This window comes from Petaurus breviceps, unplaced genomic scaffold (genome assembly GCF_028583685.1).
Source record: "Petaurus breviceps papuanus isolate PSGF00001 unplaced genomic scaffold, PetGlider_PUasm1.0 90650, whole genome shotgun sequence".
NCBI classification, from domain to species: domain Eukaryota; kingdom Metazoa; phylum Chordata; class Mammalia; order Diprotodontia; family Petauridae; genus Petaurus; species Petaurus breviceps.
In genome coordinates this window covers 1,872,853-1,893,874 of record NW_027187299.1, presented here as the reverse complement: position 1 = coordinate 1,893,874, position 21,022 = coordinate 1,872,853, and the positions used below count along the sequence as shown (strand labels likewise).

At 37.8% G+C, this 21,022-nt stretch overlaps 1 protein-coding gene across 9 annotated transcripts in view; it reads left to right on the top strand.

Moving 5' to 3' along the window:
• Positions 1–21,022, top strand: part of SLC35F3 (solute carrier family 35 member F3) — a 543,673-nt gene that overhangs the window by 500,546 nt on the left and 22,105 nt on the right. For all 9 annotated transcript variants that reach the window (XM_069064852.1, XM_069064851.1, XM_069064850.1 and 6 more), the window contains one exon: positions 15,935–16,154. In XM_069064852.1, the coding sequence (XP_068920953.1) occupies positions 15,935–16,154 (220 nt within the window). The remainder of the gene's footprint in view (positions 1–15,934; positions 16,155–21,022) is intronic.

The window sequence follows — 21,022 nt, the reverse complement described above, 5'->3', positions numbered from 1 at the left end:
TTCCTCTGTGTTTAGCACGGTGCCTGCAACTAAGTGCTTAATATTAAGTATTTAATAAAATACTTGTTGATTGATTGAATGATTGATTTGATGGTGGTGGTGACTGTGCTGATGGATTGCCCTTGTAAATAATATCTATTTCCATTCTTGACACTCAGGATTATGCAGTCTGCCAAATCCACTCCCTCTCCCCCAGAGAATCTACTTTTCTTAGGATGTTCAATTTGACTTTTAAATAAAATTCTGCCTCCTCATTGGATCTGAAAGAATGCCAGAGTAGACTGATTAATGTCACTGCTGGGAGATGTCTGTTTCCTCACTCTGACTTTCTTCTTCTACCTCCACACAATAGTTCTTGCTGTTTTGATTATTAAGACCCTAATTTCCATTTCTTTTTTATCACAGCTTCTGGTTGATTTATTTGTCCCTAAATAGTAATTTTATGACTTTTTTCCATTTGCTCATTCCTCTTAATGGCTTTTGATCCAGAACCTATGAATTCCATTTCATTCTTTTGCACGACAAAGTATAGATGACTGCCACATTTTATAGCAAATGGCTCTGATCCTTAAAAAAATTTTAAAAAGGCATAAGTATAATTTATGGCTTTAATTTCATGTCTTACGCTGATAAAAATAATACTTGTACTACCCACCTCAAGAGTTGTTAAGAGAAAAAAAATCCTGTCAATTCTAAAGCACTATTTTCATGTGAATTATTATTATGACTGTACTGGTGTTTCTAGATCGTAATTTTATTTTTTTGTAAATTCAATTTAAAATTGTCCTTAGGGGTGGCCAGGTAGCACAGCGAGTAAGAGCACCGGCCCCAGAGTCGGGATGACCTGGGATCGAATCCAGGCTCTGATACTTAGCACCACACCCAGAAATAACTGGCTGTGTAAACTTGAGCAAGTTACTTAACCCCAATTGCTTAAAAAAAAATAAAATTGTCCCTAAGGGGAAGTCTAATCTAAAAATTACTCTTTACATTCACTTTACTACGTTCCTTATACATCACGCAACTAGTATCCATTTGAGAAATAAACCACAGAATTTCATTCAGCAGTTGGCACAGACCTCAGAGATTATTTAGTCCAGCCCATACCTGATGAAGAATTTTGTAGTCTGTTGCCATTTATGCACATTAGTATGGATGCAAGCATATTAGATTAGATACTCCCTGTGGGGAGAGACCGAAGCACCTAAGATGTGCCTTGTACATAATTAATCAGTGTTCAATGAATATCTATTGATTGATTCAGTAATCTGATGCTTTGTAGTCCTTTAACTATATTTAGATGTAACTATATCTTAGCAAAGAGATTTAAGCCAAAGAGATAGGCACCAAAAAAAAAAAAAAAAGCCTGGAGTCAGGGCACAAAATTCAAAGTTCTGGAGAACAAAGAAGCAAAGACTATGTTTTCTTTTCCAAAACATACAAACTCAGTCCTCCCTAGCGAAGGTTTGAAAATTATGTTCCATCCCACCTCTGAATGCTTAAGACTGCTGTTGAAATCCTGGGTCTAATATTTACTGTCTGTGTCACACTGGGAAGGCACTTAAACTCCATGGGTCTCAATTTCCTCAAATAATAAATGAGAAGGTTGGGCTAAGGTGTCTTTCAAGGTCCCTTTCAGTTCTAGATCTATGATCTTATGTGTTCTTATCCTCAGGAGGCTTAGTTATCTTCATTGTAAAACAAAATAGATAATCTATGTACCAAGGAAAGTAGAATTTTCTGTCACATTAAATTTGTGCATTTATAAAAATTAACTTGAAAAATCTCCCTTTATGGGGAGGCTAGGTGGTGCAGTGAATAGAGTACCAGCCCTGGAGTCAGGAGGACCTTGTCAAATCTGTCCTCAGAAACTTGACACACTTAATAGCCCTGTGACTTTGGGCAAGTCACTTAACCCCAACTGTCCTCCAAAAAGCAAAAAAGAAAAGAAAAATATCCCTTTTGATGTCAATTTCCAGCATATTGTACCATAGGTGGCTGTATTTACTTTATATTAATTATTTTGCTTATTTTCCTAATGTAGAACCATCCTTGCATCTCTGATATAAATCCAACTTGGTCATAATAAATAATTTCTTGAATGAATTGTAGTGTGTATGACATGATTTTACTTCAAATTTTTGAACTGATATTGATTATATTGGTCTATAGTTCTATTTTTATGCTTTATCCTTCCCTAGTTTAGGTGTTAGGACTTTATTTTTCTTATATAAGGTCTTGGGTTGCTGCATGCCTTACCCTTAAACCTAAATATGTTCCTATACATATATTATTGCTAGATTTTCCTCAGATCTATAGAACCAGGACTCCTAGCCTTATTCTTCTCTAAAAATTGAGTCACATCTTCCTGGCAACACTGTTTGATCAATTTAAAAATATTGTCTTTTTTTCTTATTTAAAAAAATTATTATTTATTTTTAACATTCTTTTTTTAGTTCCAAATTCTCTCCTACCCTCCCCCATTCACTGAGAAAGCAAGAAAAATGATATCAATTATACATGTGAAATCATGCAAAACATATTCCCATATTTGCCATGTTGCAAAAATAGCAAGAAAAACAAAGTGAGAAAAGTACACTTCAGTTTGCACTCAGAGTTCATTAGTTCTCTGGAGGTAGATAGCATTTTTCATGACCAGTCTTGGATCATTGTATTGCTCAGAGTAGCTAAGTCTTTCATAATTGATCATTATTAAAATATTGCTGTTACTATTATTAAAATATTGGGCACAGTGATGTCCTGGTTCTTCTCACTTAATTTTGCATCAGTTCATAAAGGTCTTCCCAGGTTTTTCTAAAATTCATCATTCTGAACCTCATCATCCCCCTCATCATTCCTTATAGAACAGTATTATTCCATGACAATCATATACCACAACTTAATCAGTGATTCCCCAATTGATGGACATCCCCTGAATTTCCAATTCTTTGCCACCACAAAAAGAGTTGCTATAAATAATTTTTGTGTATGCAGAGCCTCTTCCTTTTTCTTTGATTTCTTTGGGGGTATAGATCCAATAGTGGTATTGCTAGGTCAAAGGGCATGCACAGTTTTATAACCCTTTGGGCACAGTTCTAAATTTTTCTCCAGAATGATTGCACCAGCTCACAACTCCATCAACAGTTCACTAGTGTATCATTTTTTCCCACATCCCCTCTTAGCATTTGTCATTTCTAAAAGTCATGAGGTGGTATCTCAGAGTGGTTTTAATTTGCATTTCTCTAGTTATTAGTGATTTAGAGCATTTTTTTCATATGACTGTGAATAGCTTTGGTTAGATATAAATAGTTTTTTTTTCTGAAAACTGCTTGTTCATATTCTTCTACATAGGGGAATGGACCTTATTTTTATATATTTGGTTCAGTTCACTATATATTTGAAAAATGAGGCCTTTTTCAGAGAAGCTTGCTATAAAAATTTTAACATCACATCATTGTGCATAATACCTTTTAACAATGTATTTCCCCCTATCTCTTTTAATTAGGTCAATTTTTGTTTCCATTTTGTCTAGATCATGATTGCTACCTCTCTGCCTTTTTTACTTCAGTTGAAGCATAACAGATTCTGCACCAGCCTCTAATTTTAAATCTGTATGTGTATCTTTCTGTTTCAAGTGTCTCTTGTAAACAACATATTGTGGGATTCTGATTTCTAATGCGTTCTTGTTTATGGGTACATTTATCCCATTCATATTCACAGTTATGATTACTAACTGTGCATTTCCTTCTATCCTATTTTCTTCTCTTTATTCTTCCCTGTCTTTTTATCCTCTGTCTCCTCAAAAGTTTGTTTTGCTTCAGAACACTGGGGAGAGATATGGTTACTGCTCCCCTAGTCTGTGCTCTGGTCTTTACCCAGAAAGTTCCCCTACAACCCTGCCGCCACAGGTGCTACCATTCCTTGTGGCCCTATAACGACAACCCAGAACTGCGTATGGGGAATAGAGTTGCCAAATAGTACCATGTCCTGTACTCAGTGCCAGCAAAGGGTTCTCTGTAATCTCTTTCTTACCAGTCATCCAACCTCTTTACCATCTCTGGGCTGAGAGTTCTGGATGCTCCTGCCACTGTCACAGCTGCCTCCATGACCATGCTGTTGCCGTGGTGTGCCCACCAGGACAGTCCTTACCTCAGTATCTCAGACCTCTCCTGCTGACCTTCTAAGCTGTCTTCGGCTGGAAAAGTCTCACTTTGACCTTTGGTTGGCTTTGCCACTCCAGAATCCAATTTGAGGTGTTATTTTAGAGTATTTAGAGAGGAATATTAGGAGAGTTTGGCTAGGTTGCCATCTCTATTCCACCACCATGACTCCCAAGATATTATCTTTTTCTAGTGCACTGATTATATTAAAACCCACCATTCTAGCAAAACATAACTCTGCATCAGAATAGATTTAAGCCATGCTTTCACTGAAGTTGTCCCCCTAAACTAGATTATCAGGAGGTTCAATGTGGAAAAAGTATGAGAGATGAGTTGATATCTTAGGAGTGGTGCCACTGAGATTATGTAAAGAGTTGAATACAAAGGTAAAAGATGTACATTGACCATATAAGATGTGTGTACCGAATGGGGGTATTTAACATATAGACAGGTCGTTCAAGAAGAAGCATAGACAGATACAGATTTCTTTGGAATCCTGTTCACCCCCCCTCTAAGTAAGACTAAATTTTGCCTTGAGAGGAGCATGAGAAGGGGCAATGAATCTGGCCACTATTTTCTCTTTTGAGAATGGGGGTATCAGACTAGAATTAGATCTATCTACTCTCTAAATATTGCTGGTCTAAGAGCATGAATCTTAGGTTCATAAAACCACTTCTGTGGCCAATATCTTTTAGATTGGGGAAACAGGGAAGGAAATAACCATTTATTAAACACCTAATATGTGTCAGTCTCTATTCTAAGTGCCTTACAAATATTATCTCATTTGATTCTCTTATCAATCTTTTGAGGTAGGTGCTGTTAGTATCTCCATTTTATAGCTGAGTACACTGAGGCAAACACACTTAAGTGATTTGCCGAGAATCACACAGTTAGTGCCTGAGGTTAGGTTTGACTTAGGTCTTCCAAATTCTAGGCCCAGCATTCCATCTATGGCCCATACACAATCCAGCTTGACTCCATCCCACCAAATGCAAAAGATTATCACAAATAATAAATAGCAAGTAAACAAACTTATCAAAAAAGCTAGCAAAAAGAATTGAGAAAAGTTCTATAGATTAAAATACACCAGAAAATACACACAAGAGTAAATGGGAGAGGTGACATCTTACCCAAACAAAAATTCTTCAAAGTCTACAGGAAAATAAACTTGAAATCAGACATACTGAGATGCTCAGTTTCCCTTAAACATTTGCAAGAAAGTCTTTCTCTTCCTCCTCCATAGAGATAGTCCCAAATAAAACCTAGCATGAGTGTCCTCCTTCAAAGGAGAAATAAGTAATGTCATTCCCCTCCAAAGTTCTCTCACCAACTATACCTCTCATACATAGTGTCACATAAGTATTCTCTCCATCAATTAGGAGGGCCTCATTAAAAAAAAATGCTACGAGCTTCCCTGGAAGCCTGGGTTACGTTCCTCCCTTGGGCTGAAACTTTGTAAACCCTTACAAACAGCCAAGGCAAGCTTAAAATACATAACTATAGAGTTCAAATACAATACTTTAAAACAGCAAGGTGATTTTCTGGAGTCCCAGGTAACCACTTGTGGTTCCATTGAAACCAAAATAAAGAAAATGCCTATTGACATTGAAAGCAGTTGACATAGCACTATGCCTAACATCATTTGATAAGATACTGCAGTGATAGCATGGCTAAGTACATGCAAGACCTAGCACATACATTACTCAAAAAATATGTGAACATCTATAAGATATGACTATCATAACTTTACAAAGCAAATCATGGGTAACTAACAAGGCAAAACTAGCTAGCTGTAACAATAACACTAATAATAGGTCTACCTAAAAATACAGCATAACTGTAAGCATCAGTGAATCTATAAAGCAATTAACAAATAGACATTGCTAGAGTATGCACACAAAATATGTTCAAATAAACATAACAGCAATGTAAGTAACAACAATAATAAAACATACAACATTTATCATGTGCCACAATAAATATATGCAATTACACACAAAGGATGCTTTACATGGACAGATTCTAATATTGCCTCCTACATATATGCATAACTATATCTTCAGGTTTACGTTAACATAACTTAGTCCAGTGATTAGTCTGATTAAAATGAATGACAACAACAACAACAATAATAAAGCAGCTAAGTGGTACAATGGCCAGAGCATTGACCTTGAAATCAAGAAGAGTCATCTTCATGATTCAAATCTGGACTCAGATATGTACTAGCTGTGTGACACTAGGCAAGTCTCTTCACCTTCTTTACCTCAGTTCCTCATCTATAAAATGAAATGCAGAAGGAAAGGGTACACCACTTCAGTATCTTTGCGAGGAAAACCCCAAATGGAATCATGAAGAGTCAGACACAACTGAACAATTAATGATAATAATAATGATTATTATTATCATATAACAATCAAAGGTTTGCAAAGAACTTTAAAATTTTCTTATTTGAAACTCACAACAGCCCTAGGAAATAATTCCCATATTTCAGATAAAGAAACTGAGGCAGGCAAAGGTTAAAAGATTTACCCAATATCACGCAGCTAGCAAGTGTCTGAAGCTGAATTTGAACTCGAAGTCTTCCTGACTATAGGTCTAGCACTCCACTCACTTTGTCACTTAGCCACTCCAATTCCCTAGTTTCCTTGACAATTGGAACTCTCAGCTCTGCTCTTATACCCAAACTAGTAAGTGAAATGGACTGACCACTGGGATCATTATAGACATATTCTACACCTAGACTGGCAAAATAATCAGTTTGTATGATCTCTGGGTTGAATCTGTTTACCAGAAATCTTTCTAGAAGTTCTAGGAAAGAAAGGAGTGACCTCTGGTTTTAGCGCCCTGAAACAGTACATATAATCTCTTTCACTAGAAGCATCACTTTCAAAGCCCATAACTGATTGAGAAAGTATTTGTACAAGAACTAGACTTCTGCTCCACATTTGTCTAGGTGAGTGTCTATCATTTCTTTGTACCTGCTCATTAGAAAATCCAAAAAACTTTCCCATGGGCAAAAGGTAATTATGGTGAATAGTCTTTATAGACCCCCTCCATTCTCTGTAGCTAATTTGTAGAAAAGCAAGTTTTCCACTTTCTCAAAAACTTTGTATATGTTAGCATTTCATCAGTCAGTTAACTTTTGAGTTGCTTGAAAGTCAAGGTTTCTCAAAAATACCTTATGGTGATAGAGGATACTGACCCCAAACCCAATGGTAAAGCAGTGGGCATAGTGAGGCTTACATCTTGTTTCCATCCCTGGCCTTAACATGAAGTAGGACATAGATGTTTGTGAAATGAGCTAGATGAACAGGACTTTGATAATTGTAATTTTTGGCAACACCTAAAGCATTAAAGTCTAGTACAAGTCAAATGCAGGCTTTCTTCTGTCTTTGAGTCCATGTTAGTATGTTGAATTTGGCCACATTGCTGTCATACAACTTGCATGTCATACAATTTGATCTGATGTTTGTTGTTCTTGGTGACCATAATGAAAAAATAGGTAATAAATACTGTCCTCAGTCATCTTCATAGCTGACTTGGTGGCCAGGAAGACTTCAATGATGGCAGAGGAAGGATGATGAGGATGCATATAGTCTGCCAAAAGAGTGCTAGTCACAAAAAGAAGAAACAAATCCTATGAGAAGACAACTCCCTGCTGACAGTAGCAAAACAACCATATGTCATTCGAATCTGAAGAATCAAGAAATAGGCTATCTTCCCAAGCTCTATATCCAGAATTATGACAGCCTCCAAGACTGACAAATAGTATTTACTTCTGGTGACTAATATCTAGAAACAAATACTACTTCTAGAAAGAGAATAGAAAGCCTCTCTAGGGATTACAAAGTCAATGTAAGATCTTATATAAGCAAGTGATATTTTCTCCCCTGCTGGAAATTTATGTGAGAGGGTTTTCAGAAGGAAAATGAATATTTGGAATGACTATGAATAATTATGAAGGGCAGCTAGGTAGTACAGAAAAACCACAGAGTTGCCTTGATTTTCATTTCTTTTATTATTAGTGATCTGAAGCAATTTTCCATATGGTTGTTAGTGTTGTTCAGTTATTGCAGTCATATCCAGCCCCTCATGACCCCATTTAGGGTTTTCTTAGCAAAGATGATGGAATGGTTTGCCATTTCCTTCTCCAGCTCATTTTACAGATGAAGAAACTGAGTCAAACAAGATTAAATTACTTGCATAAAGTCACACAGCTAGTAAGTATCTGAGGCCAGATTTGAACTTGGGTCTTTCCTGACTTCAGGCCCAGCACTCTATCCATTGTGCCACCTAGCAATTAGTAGGCAAACAGTATTTAAATACAAAGAAAAGAAAAGATGGTATCTTAGAATAAAATGTGAATTTCAAAACCAGGCCTGTGGAAACTGAAGTGAAAGTCTCTTGACCACAGATGAAGTACATTAAATCAATATGTAAGTTCCCAGTCATATCAGACATGCCCACCAAGCCAGATATCCCAGCTTATAAAAGGTATGACACAGGAAGAATAGCAGCAAAGGAGCCCAATAATCCAAGAAGAAAGGCAATAAAAATATGTAAACCCTCTCATGACCATACACAAATGAACGATCTTGATATTAAACCAAATAGACTAAACAGTTCTTAATTTAAGAAAGTTAGTTAGACCTCATAGGTATCACTGAGATAGGATGGGACATAAGCCTGGTGGACTTCATGCAGAAGACAGTTCTTCAGCTATATTTTAAAGAAAATGAAAGTAGAAGAGTAAAAAAGGAATACATTGAGGCAGAGCCAGGATGGCTACATAGAAGCAGGAAAATTCTGTATGCTCCCTCCATAAACACCTCAAGTACCTATAAAAAATGACTCTAAACAAACTTTAGGGCTACAGAACCCAAAAAGTGACAGAGAGAGAGAGAGAGACAGACAGACAGACAGACAGACAGACCTCCTGCTGAAGGGAGCCCAGCAGATGGAAACGAAGGGTCCATTGCAGCAGCACTGAGAGCAAAGACCAGCCCCCTCTGAGCCCGAGGTTTTAGTCTCAGGGTGCCCCACCTAGCACCAGCTAGAGGAACTTCAGAAGAGAGGATCATCAGCAGCTGTGGCAGTTTCCAGAATTATCAACCCATAAATGCCAAAGACAAAGTGAGAGGTCAGTGTGGACTTTGTGGGAACAGGGGGTTCCAGAGTGTGGTCCAGCCTCTTCCCCCTGGAGGGAGAAGTAGCTGAGGTGCAGCAGCAGTACAGCCACTGCTGCATGGCTGCTTCAGAGCTCCTGCCCTGAATTGTAGGGGGACCAAGCAACCAGTCTGAGGGGTAATTACTCTTGCTTTAACCTGCTTGGATCTGGATTTCTAGGGTGGAGGTCCTGGGGTGCATGACCAGGTGCCAGAGCCAGTGGAGGCTTTTGAGAGGGCACCCAACTAATAGCTCTGGCAGCTACAAAACCCCAGCAACTTGGGAAAAAGTTCTCCTCTCTGGAATCAGAGTTCTACTGTGGCAAAAATCTCAAAAGTCAAGTAGTTGAGTAGCAAAATGAACAAACAAAGGAAGCAAAGCAAGCACAGCAATCCAAATTTGGATTCCTTTTTTGGGGAACAAAAAGGATCAAAGGATGGAAAGGAGGAAGAAAATAAAGTCAAAACTCCTGCACCAAAAGCTTCCAAGAAAAATATGAACTTATTTCAGGCCATAGAGGAGCTTAAGAAGGATTTTGAAAACCAAATAAGAGAAGCGGAAGAAAAATTGGGAAGAGAAATGAGAATGAGGCAAGAAAATCATGAAAAGAAAGTCAAGCACCTGACTGAAGAAAATAACACCTTAAAAAATAGACTAACTCAAATGGCAAAAGATGCTCAATAAGCCAATGAGGAGAAATAAATTTGGCTTAAAAAGTTTAATTTGGCAGATGGAAAAAGAATCTCAAAAGCTCACTGAAGAGAATAATTCCTTCAGAATTAGATTGGAGCAAATGGAAGCTAGTGACTTTATGAGAAATCAAGATATTATTGAACAGATCCAAACAAATGAAAAAATAGAAGGCAATGTCAAATATCTCATTGGAAAAACCACTGACCTGGAAAATAGATCCAGGAGAGATAATTTAAAAATTATTGGACTACCTGAAGGGCATGATCAAAAAAAGAACCTCGAAATCATCCTTTAAGAAATTCTCAAGGGAAATTTCCCTGATGTTTTAGAACCACAGGGCAAAATAGATGTTGAAAGAATACACCAATCACCTCTTGAAAAAGATCCCCAAAAGAAAACTCCTAGGAATATTATAGCCAGGTTCTTGACTTCCCAGATCAAGGAGAAAATATTACAAGCAGCTAAAAAGAAACAATTGGAATATTGTGGAAACACAATCAGGATAAGACAGGACCTGGCAGCTTCTATACTGAGGGATCAAAGGGCTTGGAATATGATATTCCAGAGGTCAAAGGAGCTGGGATTAAAACCAAGAATCACCTACCCAGCAAAATGGAGTATCATGTTTCAGGGGAAAATATGGTCATTCAATGGAATAGAGGACTTTCAAGCATTCTTGATGAAAAAAACCCTGAGTTGAATAGAAAATCTGACATTCAGATACAAGAAGCAAGAGAAGCATGAGAAGGTAAACAGGGAAAAGAAATCATAAGGAACTTAATAAAGTTGATCTATTTACATTTCTACTTGGAAAAACTATAATTGTAACTTATGAAACTTTTCTCAGTATGAGAATAGTTGAAGGGAATATAAATGTATATATATATATGTATTTGTATATGTATACATACATATATGTCTATATAGGAGGGTATATGGGCATATGAATACATATGTGTGTATATGTGTACAGGTATACATAGACAGAGGGCACAGGACCAATTGAATAGGAATGGATGATACTTAGAAGGTTAAATTGAGAGGTGAGAGAGGAATATAATGAGAGATGGGGTGAGACAGAATGGGGTAAATTATCTCATATAGAAGAGACAAGGGAAAACTGTTACAACGGAGGGGAAGAACAGGAAGGCAAAAGGGAATGTGTCAACCTTACTCTCATTGAATTTAGCTTAGGGAGGGAATGACATACACTAAATATCTCACCCTAAAGGAGAGTAGGGGAGAAGGGGATGAGAGGGAGGGTGATTGAGGGGAGGGCAGGTTGGAAGTACACACTTTTGAAAAGGGACAGGATCAAAATAGAGAATAGAACAAGTGGGGGGCAGGATAGAATGGAGGGAAATATAGTCAGTCTTTCACAATATATCCACTATGGAAATGTTTTTCGTAGCTACACACATACAATCTATATGGAATTGCTTATGATGACGGAGGAAGGGAAAGAATATGGAATTCAGAGTTTTAAAATCAAATGTTTAAAAAATATATTATTTTTTACATGCAACTGGGAAATAACATATACAAGCACTGGGGTATACAGATCCATCTTGCCCTCCTGGAAAGTCGGAGGGAGACTGGGGGAGGATATAAGAAAGAGCAGATTGGGGGAGGGGGATAACAGTGGGATAGCTGTTTGGGGTGGTGGGTAGGGAAAAGACAGGGAGAAAAATTGTAACTCGAAATCTTGTGGAAATGAATGATGTAAACTAAAAATAAACATAACGTTTAATTTAAAACATAAAAAGAATGCATTCCAGGCATGTGGCATGAAGCAGAAAATGGAATATTATGGGCCAGGAACAGAGAGAAGGCCAATTTGGCTAAATGGCAGAACAAAACAAGGAGAATAATGTATATCAAGGCTGGAAAATGAAATTGGGATCAAGTTGTGAAGGATTGTAAAGGCTAAACAGAGTTTATATTTTATCCTAGAAGCAATAGAAAGTCACTGGAATTTATTGAGTTGAGCACTGTCATGGTCACTGTCAAGATCTACCCTTAAGGAAAATCACTTTGGCAGTAGTGTGGGAAATTGATTACATTAGATTGTGTTGTGATCAAATACTACTGTGCTCTAAGAAATGATGAGCAGGTTGATTTTAGAAAAACATGGAAAGCCTTACATTAAATAACAAAGAGTGAAATGAACAGAACCAAGAGAAAGCTGTACATAGTAAAAGTACATAAAAAAAATATTGTATCTATCTAAGAAAATCTAAGAACAATTTTGAATGACTAAGTCATTTTGAGTATTATAAATACTCAAACTACAAAGGACCTATCAAGGAAGGTGCTAGCCACATCCAGAAAAACAACAGATAAATAGAAATATAATGGTTATTAATATAAAATATATTATAATAGATATTACATTATTAATACATTATATATTATACTATATAATTCTATATTATTTTAATTTATTGTATTATTTAATTATAAATTATATTACATTTATAATTATAAATATTCTTAATTAATCAATATAATTACTATCTAATGGTAGCCTTCTCTAGGGTAGAGTAGGGAGGGAGAAAAAAATTAAAAGTATAGAGCAGATAACAAAGGAAAACATGAAAGGAAGCATAGAAAAGCAGTATGATTGTGAAAATGATGTCTACTATTTATTACAGTTTTTTTTTTTTAAAAGTAAACAGGTGAAATGGAAATACATGGTTTTATTCTGAATCTTCTTTTAGCCATATCCATGAAAATGTTCTTTTACTTTTTTTATTTAAATTCAAAAACTGGATATATATATATGTATGTATGTATGTGTGTACATATATATACACACACACACACACACACACATATATATATATATATATATATATATATATATATATATATATATATATATAAATCGTGAGCTCCTTGAAGAAAAAAGTTATGTTCTCCCTCTTTTTATATCCCTAGTGCTTAGTATACTTCCTGGAACATTGTTGTTTTTGTTTTGTTGTTTAGCCATTTCAGTCATGTCTGACTCTTCATGACCCTATTTGGGGTTTTCTTGACAAAGATACTGGAGTGGTTTGCCATTTCCTTCCTCAGCTCATTTTATAGATAAGGAACTGAGGCAAAGAGGGTAAAGTGACTTGCCCAGGGTCAGATAGTAGCAAGTATCTGAGGTCAGATTTAAATTCAGGACAATGAATCTTCTGATTTCAGACCCAGCCCTCTATTACTGTGCTACCTAGCTGCCCTTCCTGGCACATAGTAGGTACTAAATAAATGCTTATTGATTGATTTGAAGATGAACTGGAGTGGGAAGGATGGAAGGAACAAAGGAAATAAGTATTTATTAAACAACTGCTATATGTCAGCCCCTGTTCACATATTTTCTCATTTAACCTTCACAACAACTCTGAGAGGTAAGTACTATTTTATCCCCATTTTACAGTTGAGAAAAATGAGGCAGACAGGTTAAATAACTCATCCATGGTCAATAGGTAGTACATATCTGAAGTCAGATTTGAGTTCAGGCCTTCCTGACCCCAGGCCCAGAACTCTGTCCTATGTTCTACAAGTAGGGAAAGACTTGATGCAAAGAGACCATTTAGGAAGCCATTGTAAATAATTCCAGCATAGTCTAGTGAAAACATCCCTCAAGTGGATGAGTTTAAGTGTTGACTTGTCACTTACTAGCTTCCACAAATCATTTAGCCTCTCAAACTCATTTTTTCCATCCGAAAAATGGGGAAAACACCTACCCCGCTATATCCCACAGGGTCATTATAAGCATTAAAGGAGTTAATGGTGGTAAAAGTGCTTTTATCCAATGAAGAAGGACTGTGAACATGTAAGCAATCAGACAGAAGCTGAGAAAAGAGTATCACACAATGCGTAGCTTAGCAAAACCCTCTGCTCTTTCTCACCAGTTTAATGTTTCTATTGTCGGTTATCCATAGCCGAGTAACGAAGGGAGGCAGATGGCATTTTAGATTGACAGCCGCTATAAACAAAAATTTGTTTGACACCAACCGAGTTCCCCAAGGCTCTGGTTTTGACTCATGTTTCATTTTCCCCTTTACTGCATTCTTACATAATAGCATAAGCCACACACAGAGTCCCTGAGTATGTCTGATCTACTCTAGGAATGGTTCCTCCTCTGCCCTCTTCCTTTATCTGTTCCTCCACGATATCACAATTCAATTCAGTGTCTTGGAAAGCACGTTAGCTGTTAGCTCTTGCTGTCCCTTAACCAGGCTGATCAGCATGATGTGACTGAACTTCTGAACCCTCCAATAAGCATTTATGAGCCTGTATCACTAATCCTGGCAAGTGTAATATTCTAACATGCTCTTGTGCTCCTTCCCCTTCCCATCAAAAACCCTTAGCCCTAGTATTTCCACAGGCAATCAGATCAGTAGGCACTTTTCTCCAGGCCAAGCCTTTCCCTGCTGAGTTCTCATTACAACTAATATCACCATACCCTCTTGCAGAAGTCCTCGTCCTGGCCATGGAAGTTTTCTTTATTATCATTAGTTTTCACTTTCCCAAACTTAAATAATTCTTCTCTATAAAGTGGACCGCCAGTACCCACTTGTAGCTCTTTTCTTACATTCCACTCGAACAGCATTTATTTCTATGCCCTGCTCACTCTTGAAAAACACTTTTGTCATGATGGTGATGAAGATAGGGAAAAGCATCCTCTGAAATTTCTGCCCCCTTACTGATGGACCCTAAACACATGAGCAGCCATGTCACAATAAAACTCACGTGTAAGTTTCACCAAATGTAATAGAATTCCATGACACTCACCCCCACCTCATCACAAAGGCAAGCCTCATTGAAACAGGCATTCCAGAGAGATGTGGTTTCAAAAAAGAATCAGATGCAAAATATCCCTTATGAGAAGACAAGCATTCTGTTAACCGTTCAAGCAGCAGTGTTTCTGGCTACATTCTCATTAGAAGTAAAGTGGAATAATTGGTACCATCCTGAAGTTGGAGTCAGGAACATCAGACATCAGTCAGCCTCAGATATTTACTAGCCTTGGGCATATCATTTGACCTCTATGGTAGTTTCTTCTATAAAATGAGAATAATAATAGCATCTGCATAGTAGGGTTATGAGATTCAAATAAGAAATTAATTTCTTATAATTAATAATAATAATGAATAATAGCTAGCACTTACATAGCTTTTTAAAGTTTGCAAAGTACTTTACATATGTTATTTCATTTGATCCTCACAAGCACACACCTGGGAGATAAGTGCTATTATCATCCATACTTTTACAAATGAGGAAACTGAGGCAAATGTTAAGTGACTTGCCCAGTATCACACAATTACTAAGTATTTGAAGTCATATTTAAATTCAGATCTTCCTAACTCCAGGCCCATCCACTACAGCCTGTCAAAGATATATATGTAAACTGTTTTTGTAAACTTTAAGGCACTATATTAATATTTTTATTACCATTACTGTTGTTGATATTGTTGTTGGTATTATTATGACTTGGGCAATCAGTTTAGATAATCCCAGTATTCAGGGTAATATATTAGATGTATTGGATACAGTCAGAAAATCTGGCTTTCATTCCCAACTCTGCCACTTACTGCCATGAATTATGTGACCTTGGGCAAGTCACTCTCAGCTTCATCATGGGTATATGAGGAGTTGAGCTAAATGATCTCTAAGGTCCCCTTGCAGCCATAACATTATATGATTCACTTCTATTTAAAATTACCTATTCAAGGCTTTCTGTGAACAGAAAAAAAATAAACAAGTGCCTCAAGCGTGTTAATTTGCCAAGGACTGAAATAGTAGGTCAACCAGCCTTCAAGAGGAAGGCATCAAAGAAAGGTGCCCTATAGATGGAAAAGAAGATGGGGTTGGTTTTCAATTCAGGCTTATAATAACTCTCTGCCTCTCTCCCATTGTTTTAGGGAATGCTGTCGATTTTTCGGGGACAATGGCTTAACAGTGAAGGTGTTTTTTACCAAGGCAGCTCCCTTTGGCGTTCTTTGGACACTCACAAACTACTTATACTTACATGCAATAAAGAAAATAAATACTACGGATGTCTCCGTGTTGTTCTGCTGCAACAAAGCCTTTGTGTTCTTGCTCTCGTGGATCGTTCTCAGGGACAGGTTCATGGGAGTGAGGGTAAGTTTATTATTCTCTGTCTCCCTTCCTCATTTGGCAACATCGGCCAAAACCTGCTTACTACTGCCTTGCTTAGCTCCCATGGCTGGACCACAAGCATGGGCTACTAACCACTTTTTCTGTTAAGAAGAAAACGCAAAGAATTAGAATGCCTGGCTCGTCTTGCAAACTTCCTCGCTTGCAAACCACATAGATAAGCATTTCATTTCAAGTATTTCAACCATTGAATGCTGACTGTGCCCAGCACTGCACCAGTGCTGGGCAATCATTGCTTACTTACCTACTTCACAAGCAACTAGCTGACTGACCCTGCCTGTAACAAGATCAATAACTTGCATCTCTGTGCCTTGCAAGGCTATTGATCAACCTTTGCCCATTTTATTTTTTTTTAGGAATCACTGGACTATGGCTCCCTGAAAAACAATCCTTTTATCAATTACATTGAGGCCTTTTTAGCTCATATTCCATAGAACCTCTGGATTGCATTTGCAGGTCCTAAGAGGGTTCGACACTCCTACAAAGATGATTACCTTCGTGGACGTTTGATTCTGTGTTCCACCTTCCCATTGCTCCCACCAAACCCAGTGAAGAAATAAAGTCCCTAAAATGATCATATATTCTCATAACCAGAGTTCCAAAAAACACATATAAAACCAATCTTTGGCAAAAATTTTCTAATAAGTTGTTGTGTAAAATATAATTAATGCGTAATTAAGTATCAATGAAGAGATATCTTTTTAAATGAAAAAAAGACTAGGGATTTTAGTGGAATATAAGTTTAATAAGAGAAAACAATGTGATGTGGCAGTCGGAAAAAAAAAACAACCAAATGCAAGCTTAGGGTGCATTGATGGCTATATTGCACCCCAACTGCTATATATTAGTCAGATGACATTGGGAATATTTTGTTCAATTAGGAGCAATGCTAGCAAGCAGAAGCACATCGGGAGTTGATCATGACAGTGAGGAGACTTGGGAAAAAATGTCATATCAATATTGGCTGAAGTAACTAGGGATATAGAATCTGAAAAAGAGAAAACTTAGGGAAAACAGGAGAGCTCTCTTCCTACATTTGAAGGACTGTGGTATAGAGCAGGGATTAGATATTGTACTTAGTCCCAAGAGTTAGAACTAGGATAGAATTCTGAAACTTTTTTATATTTTAAACATTTTTTATCAGTGTGGTGAAGCCTGTGGACTCTTCATAATTATAGTAATAGCAATAATAAACATTTATATGGCACTTTAAGGTTTGTAAGGCATTTTATATATCTCATTTGATCCTCACAACAATGCTGAGGGAGGGGCTTTTATTATCCTCATTTCACAGTTGAGAAAACTGAGCCCACAACTGAGAGAGGTTGCATAGGGTCATGCAAGGTCTCATTGCTACTGGTAAATATCAAAGGCAGGATTTGGATTCAGTTCTTTTTTTTGTTTGTTTGTTTTTGCTTTTTGGAGAGGGGAGGGCAGGGCAATTGGGGTTGATTTGCCCAAGGTCACATGGCTAGTAAGTGTTAAGTGTCTGAGGCCAGATTTGGACTCAGGTCCTCCTGACTCCAGGGCCGATACTCTATCCAGTGTGCCACCTAGCTGCCCCTGGACTCAGTTCTTCTTAACTAAGTCCAACATTCTTATCCATTTTAGCTGACATCTAGCTCCTTTTAATTTTTTATGCATAAAATAAAATACATAGGATTACAAAGGAAACCAATTACACTGAAATATAATTATCAAAATATTTTTTAAAAGCTCACAGACCGGGGCTGCCAGGTAGCACAGTGAGTAAGAGCACCGGCCCCAGAGTCGAGATGACCTGGTATCAAATCCAGGCTCAGACACTTAGCACCCACCCAGAAACACCTGGCCGTGTAACCTTGAGCAATTTACTTAACCCCAGTTGTTTAGGGGCGGCCAGGTGGCGCAGTGAGTAAGTGCACCAGCCCAAGAGTCGGGATGACCTGGGGATCGAATCCGGGCTCTGATACTTAGCACCACACCCAGAAATAACTGGCCGTGTAACCTTGAGCAAGTTACTTAACTCCAATTGCTTTAAAAAAAAAAAAAAGCTCACAGACCCCAGATTAAGAACCCCTAAACTAAGATCAATGAATAGGAATTATGGTTAGACAGATCTGTGCTTAATATAAACCTATTACAATTAGGGCTATCCAAAAGTAGAACTAACCCCCTCATAAGGTAGTAAATTCTCTGTGACATTAGGACTTCAAGCGGAGGCTGGATAGCCAACTGTCAGTGATGACATAGAGGCAAATCCCAAATGAGATCTAGAGTTGGACTGAGTGAGTTCAGAGGTCTTTTCCAAATTTAAGAATCCAAGATTTTAACCCTGAAAAGATTTTAAGCTTTCCCTCAATAGGAGAAGAGAGTACTATAGACTTTCTGGTAGAAGGGAGAATTGGTTAGCCCCCTACACCTTTTGCTGTAGTAATCTGGCAGGAGATACCACTGCCTCACCCCAAGTAAAAACAAAAAAGATGGAGATAGATAATTAGATAGACATATATGTGTGTATACATACATACACATGGAAATGAACATGTATATATACATATATATGTATGTGTATGTGTATAGAGAGAGATCACATAGAGAGAGAGAGAAGTTAGTTCCATTTTTCTGGAAATCGGACCCAGCTACACTATTTAGTACCTAGCAGCCTGCTGCCTGAATTTTCACCTTCTTCATTTAAGTATTCCTCTACTCAGTCCATTCTACAAAATTATTGTAGAACTCACACTTTGCCCAGTTGGCATTCTGAGTAGTTAAGAGATTACTAATGGGCAATGAGTGACCTTGAAATAACTCCCAAGCAAATAACACTGGGAAGGGCCAACTGTAAGCGTTGTGCTACCCTTCTCTCCTGGTACGCTGAGCAAATTACATCATCCTAATCAGTGATTCACACCCACCTGGTTATGCTAACTGCAGTGGAGACATGAGTCAACCACTGTGTGGTATTTTTAGACTTGGGGGGGAAGGAATTTGTTTTTAATCCACAGTATGTGGAGAGACTTGGTGTTAATTTTGGAATTTAAACTTACCCCCAATGCTTCTAAACAGAAAAGCTTTTTAAAAACTTGTTAATCTACAAGATATGCCAGCAAGAGATGTGTAAACTTAAAATATGTAATCCAGCCCTCTGTCTAACTTGATATTAAGTCCTATAAGTTGCGGTTGTTTTTCTAGATACCTATTTATCAAGGATTGGCTTTCCGTGTCTGCTAAACAATCCATTGACCATTCCATCACCCTTTAGGTGCTCAGCTCAGGGGCCCGAGGAAATCCAGAATGCTTCTGAATCTAAGTGAGTGTCTCCTTTTAGGGTCAGCATGAGAAATAGAGGGATAGCACCACCTCATTGAGAGGAGACTGAGGTTGAGGAAGGTCTGAGGATTACAGGGTTAGAGCCAGAACATCCTGTAGAGGACACAGAGTCCTACCCCATCAGTTTTAGAGGTAAGGAAACTGAAGCATAGAAAATTAAGCAGTCCCCTAGCTACTAAGGTAGGATGTGAAGAAAGGTCTTCTTAACTCCAAATGTATCACTCTATCCACACTACTCCATACTACTTGACTTTAATAATGGACCCACTGAGATTCAAACTAGTTGGACTATTATACCATGGGGCCTATGAAGTAATTTGTCTTACATTCTATTAGTAAGAGGCTGAGCCAGAATTCCTGGTCTCCTGACTCCAAGTCAAGTGGTCTTCTCGTGATACTACACTGTCTATTTTCTTATTATAAAGAAAACAAAAGCTACTTCTATAAACAAACACAAGAGGATGATCTTCCAGAATGGTTGGGGGTAGAAGGAGAGTAGGAGGGGAGAAAAAGAGAAAACACATGGACGCACAGCCATGTGTGCTTGTGCCCGGCCCAGCATAGTATTTTCTCTTATTTTTCTTCTTCCTGTTCCTCTACATGGTAAAGGACTTTTTTCCAGTCTGTCCTAGCCTGTTATACAGAGTTTCTGTGGTAACCACTGCCTGCCAGATGTGGCTACAATTTAGGCACATGTCAGAGGACTATAACACTGAATTGATTGAGGATGTGCTCCAGCTCATCCCTGGATACCGAGGGCTTTATCCCCATACACTATGAGCCATAGGGCAAGATATCTCTATGGTTTCCACTGCTTCTGGTAAATCATTTCTGCCTAGGTTATAGGAAGAAAGGAAAGAAAAGAAATAAGCATTTGTATAGTCCCTTCTATGTGCCTGGCCCTGTGCTAAGCACTTACAAATGGTGTCTCATTTGATCATAGCCAGAGGAAGGGAATCATTAAAAACATAAGGCACCAGTGACCACGGGTAGTGGGCTGCAAATTTGTTGGTGGTGGTTTTTTTTTTTTCTCCAAAGGATAGTTGGTCTGAAAATTAAACCCAGCACAATGTCTCATGCTTCTGACAGACTTAACAAGCAAGTGGGAACTTTTTGGTGTTGGCAGCAAAATTATCTAAGTAAGCCAATGATTTGCATTTCTCTCATCATGGTATTTCAGAAAATTGAGGTAAACTACTCTTACTTCGCACTTCCTCCCCGCCCTCCAAGAATACTGAGCACACAAGGTTGGAACATGTGGGGAGGGGTGAATAGAGAGTATGCTAGAAACCTAAATTTTCTATTTCAGTCAACCTTTAAGTGACTGCTGAGACACTGTGTTAAGCCCTGGGGATACAAAGACAGTCTTCATCCTCAAGGAATTCACAATCAAATGGGAGAGATATTTGGAAATAGATTATCAATACCATGCTTTGTCCTGTGTTATTAAAATAATTAACCATAGTAAACCTATTCCCATACTAAAAGTCAGAGTACCTAGAAATTTTATCTCAAAAAGG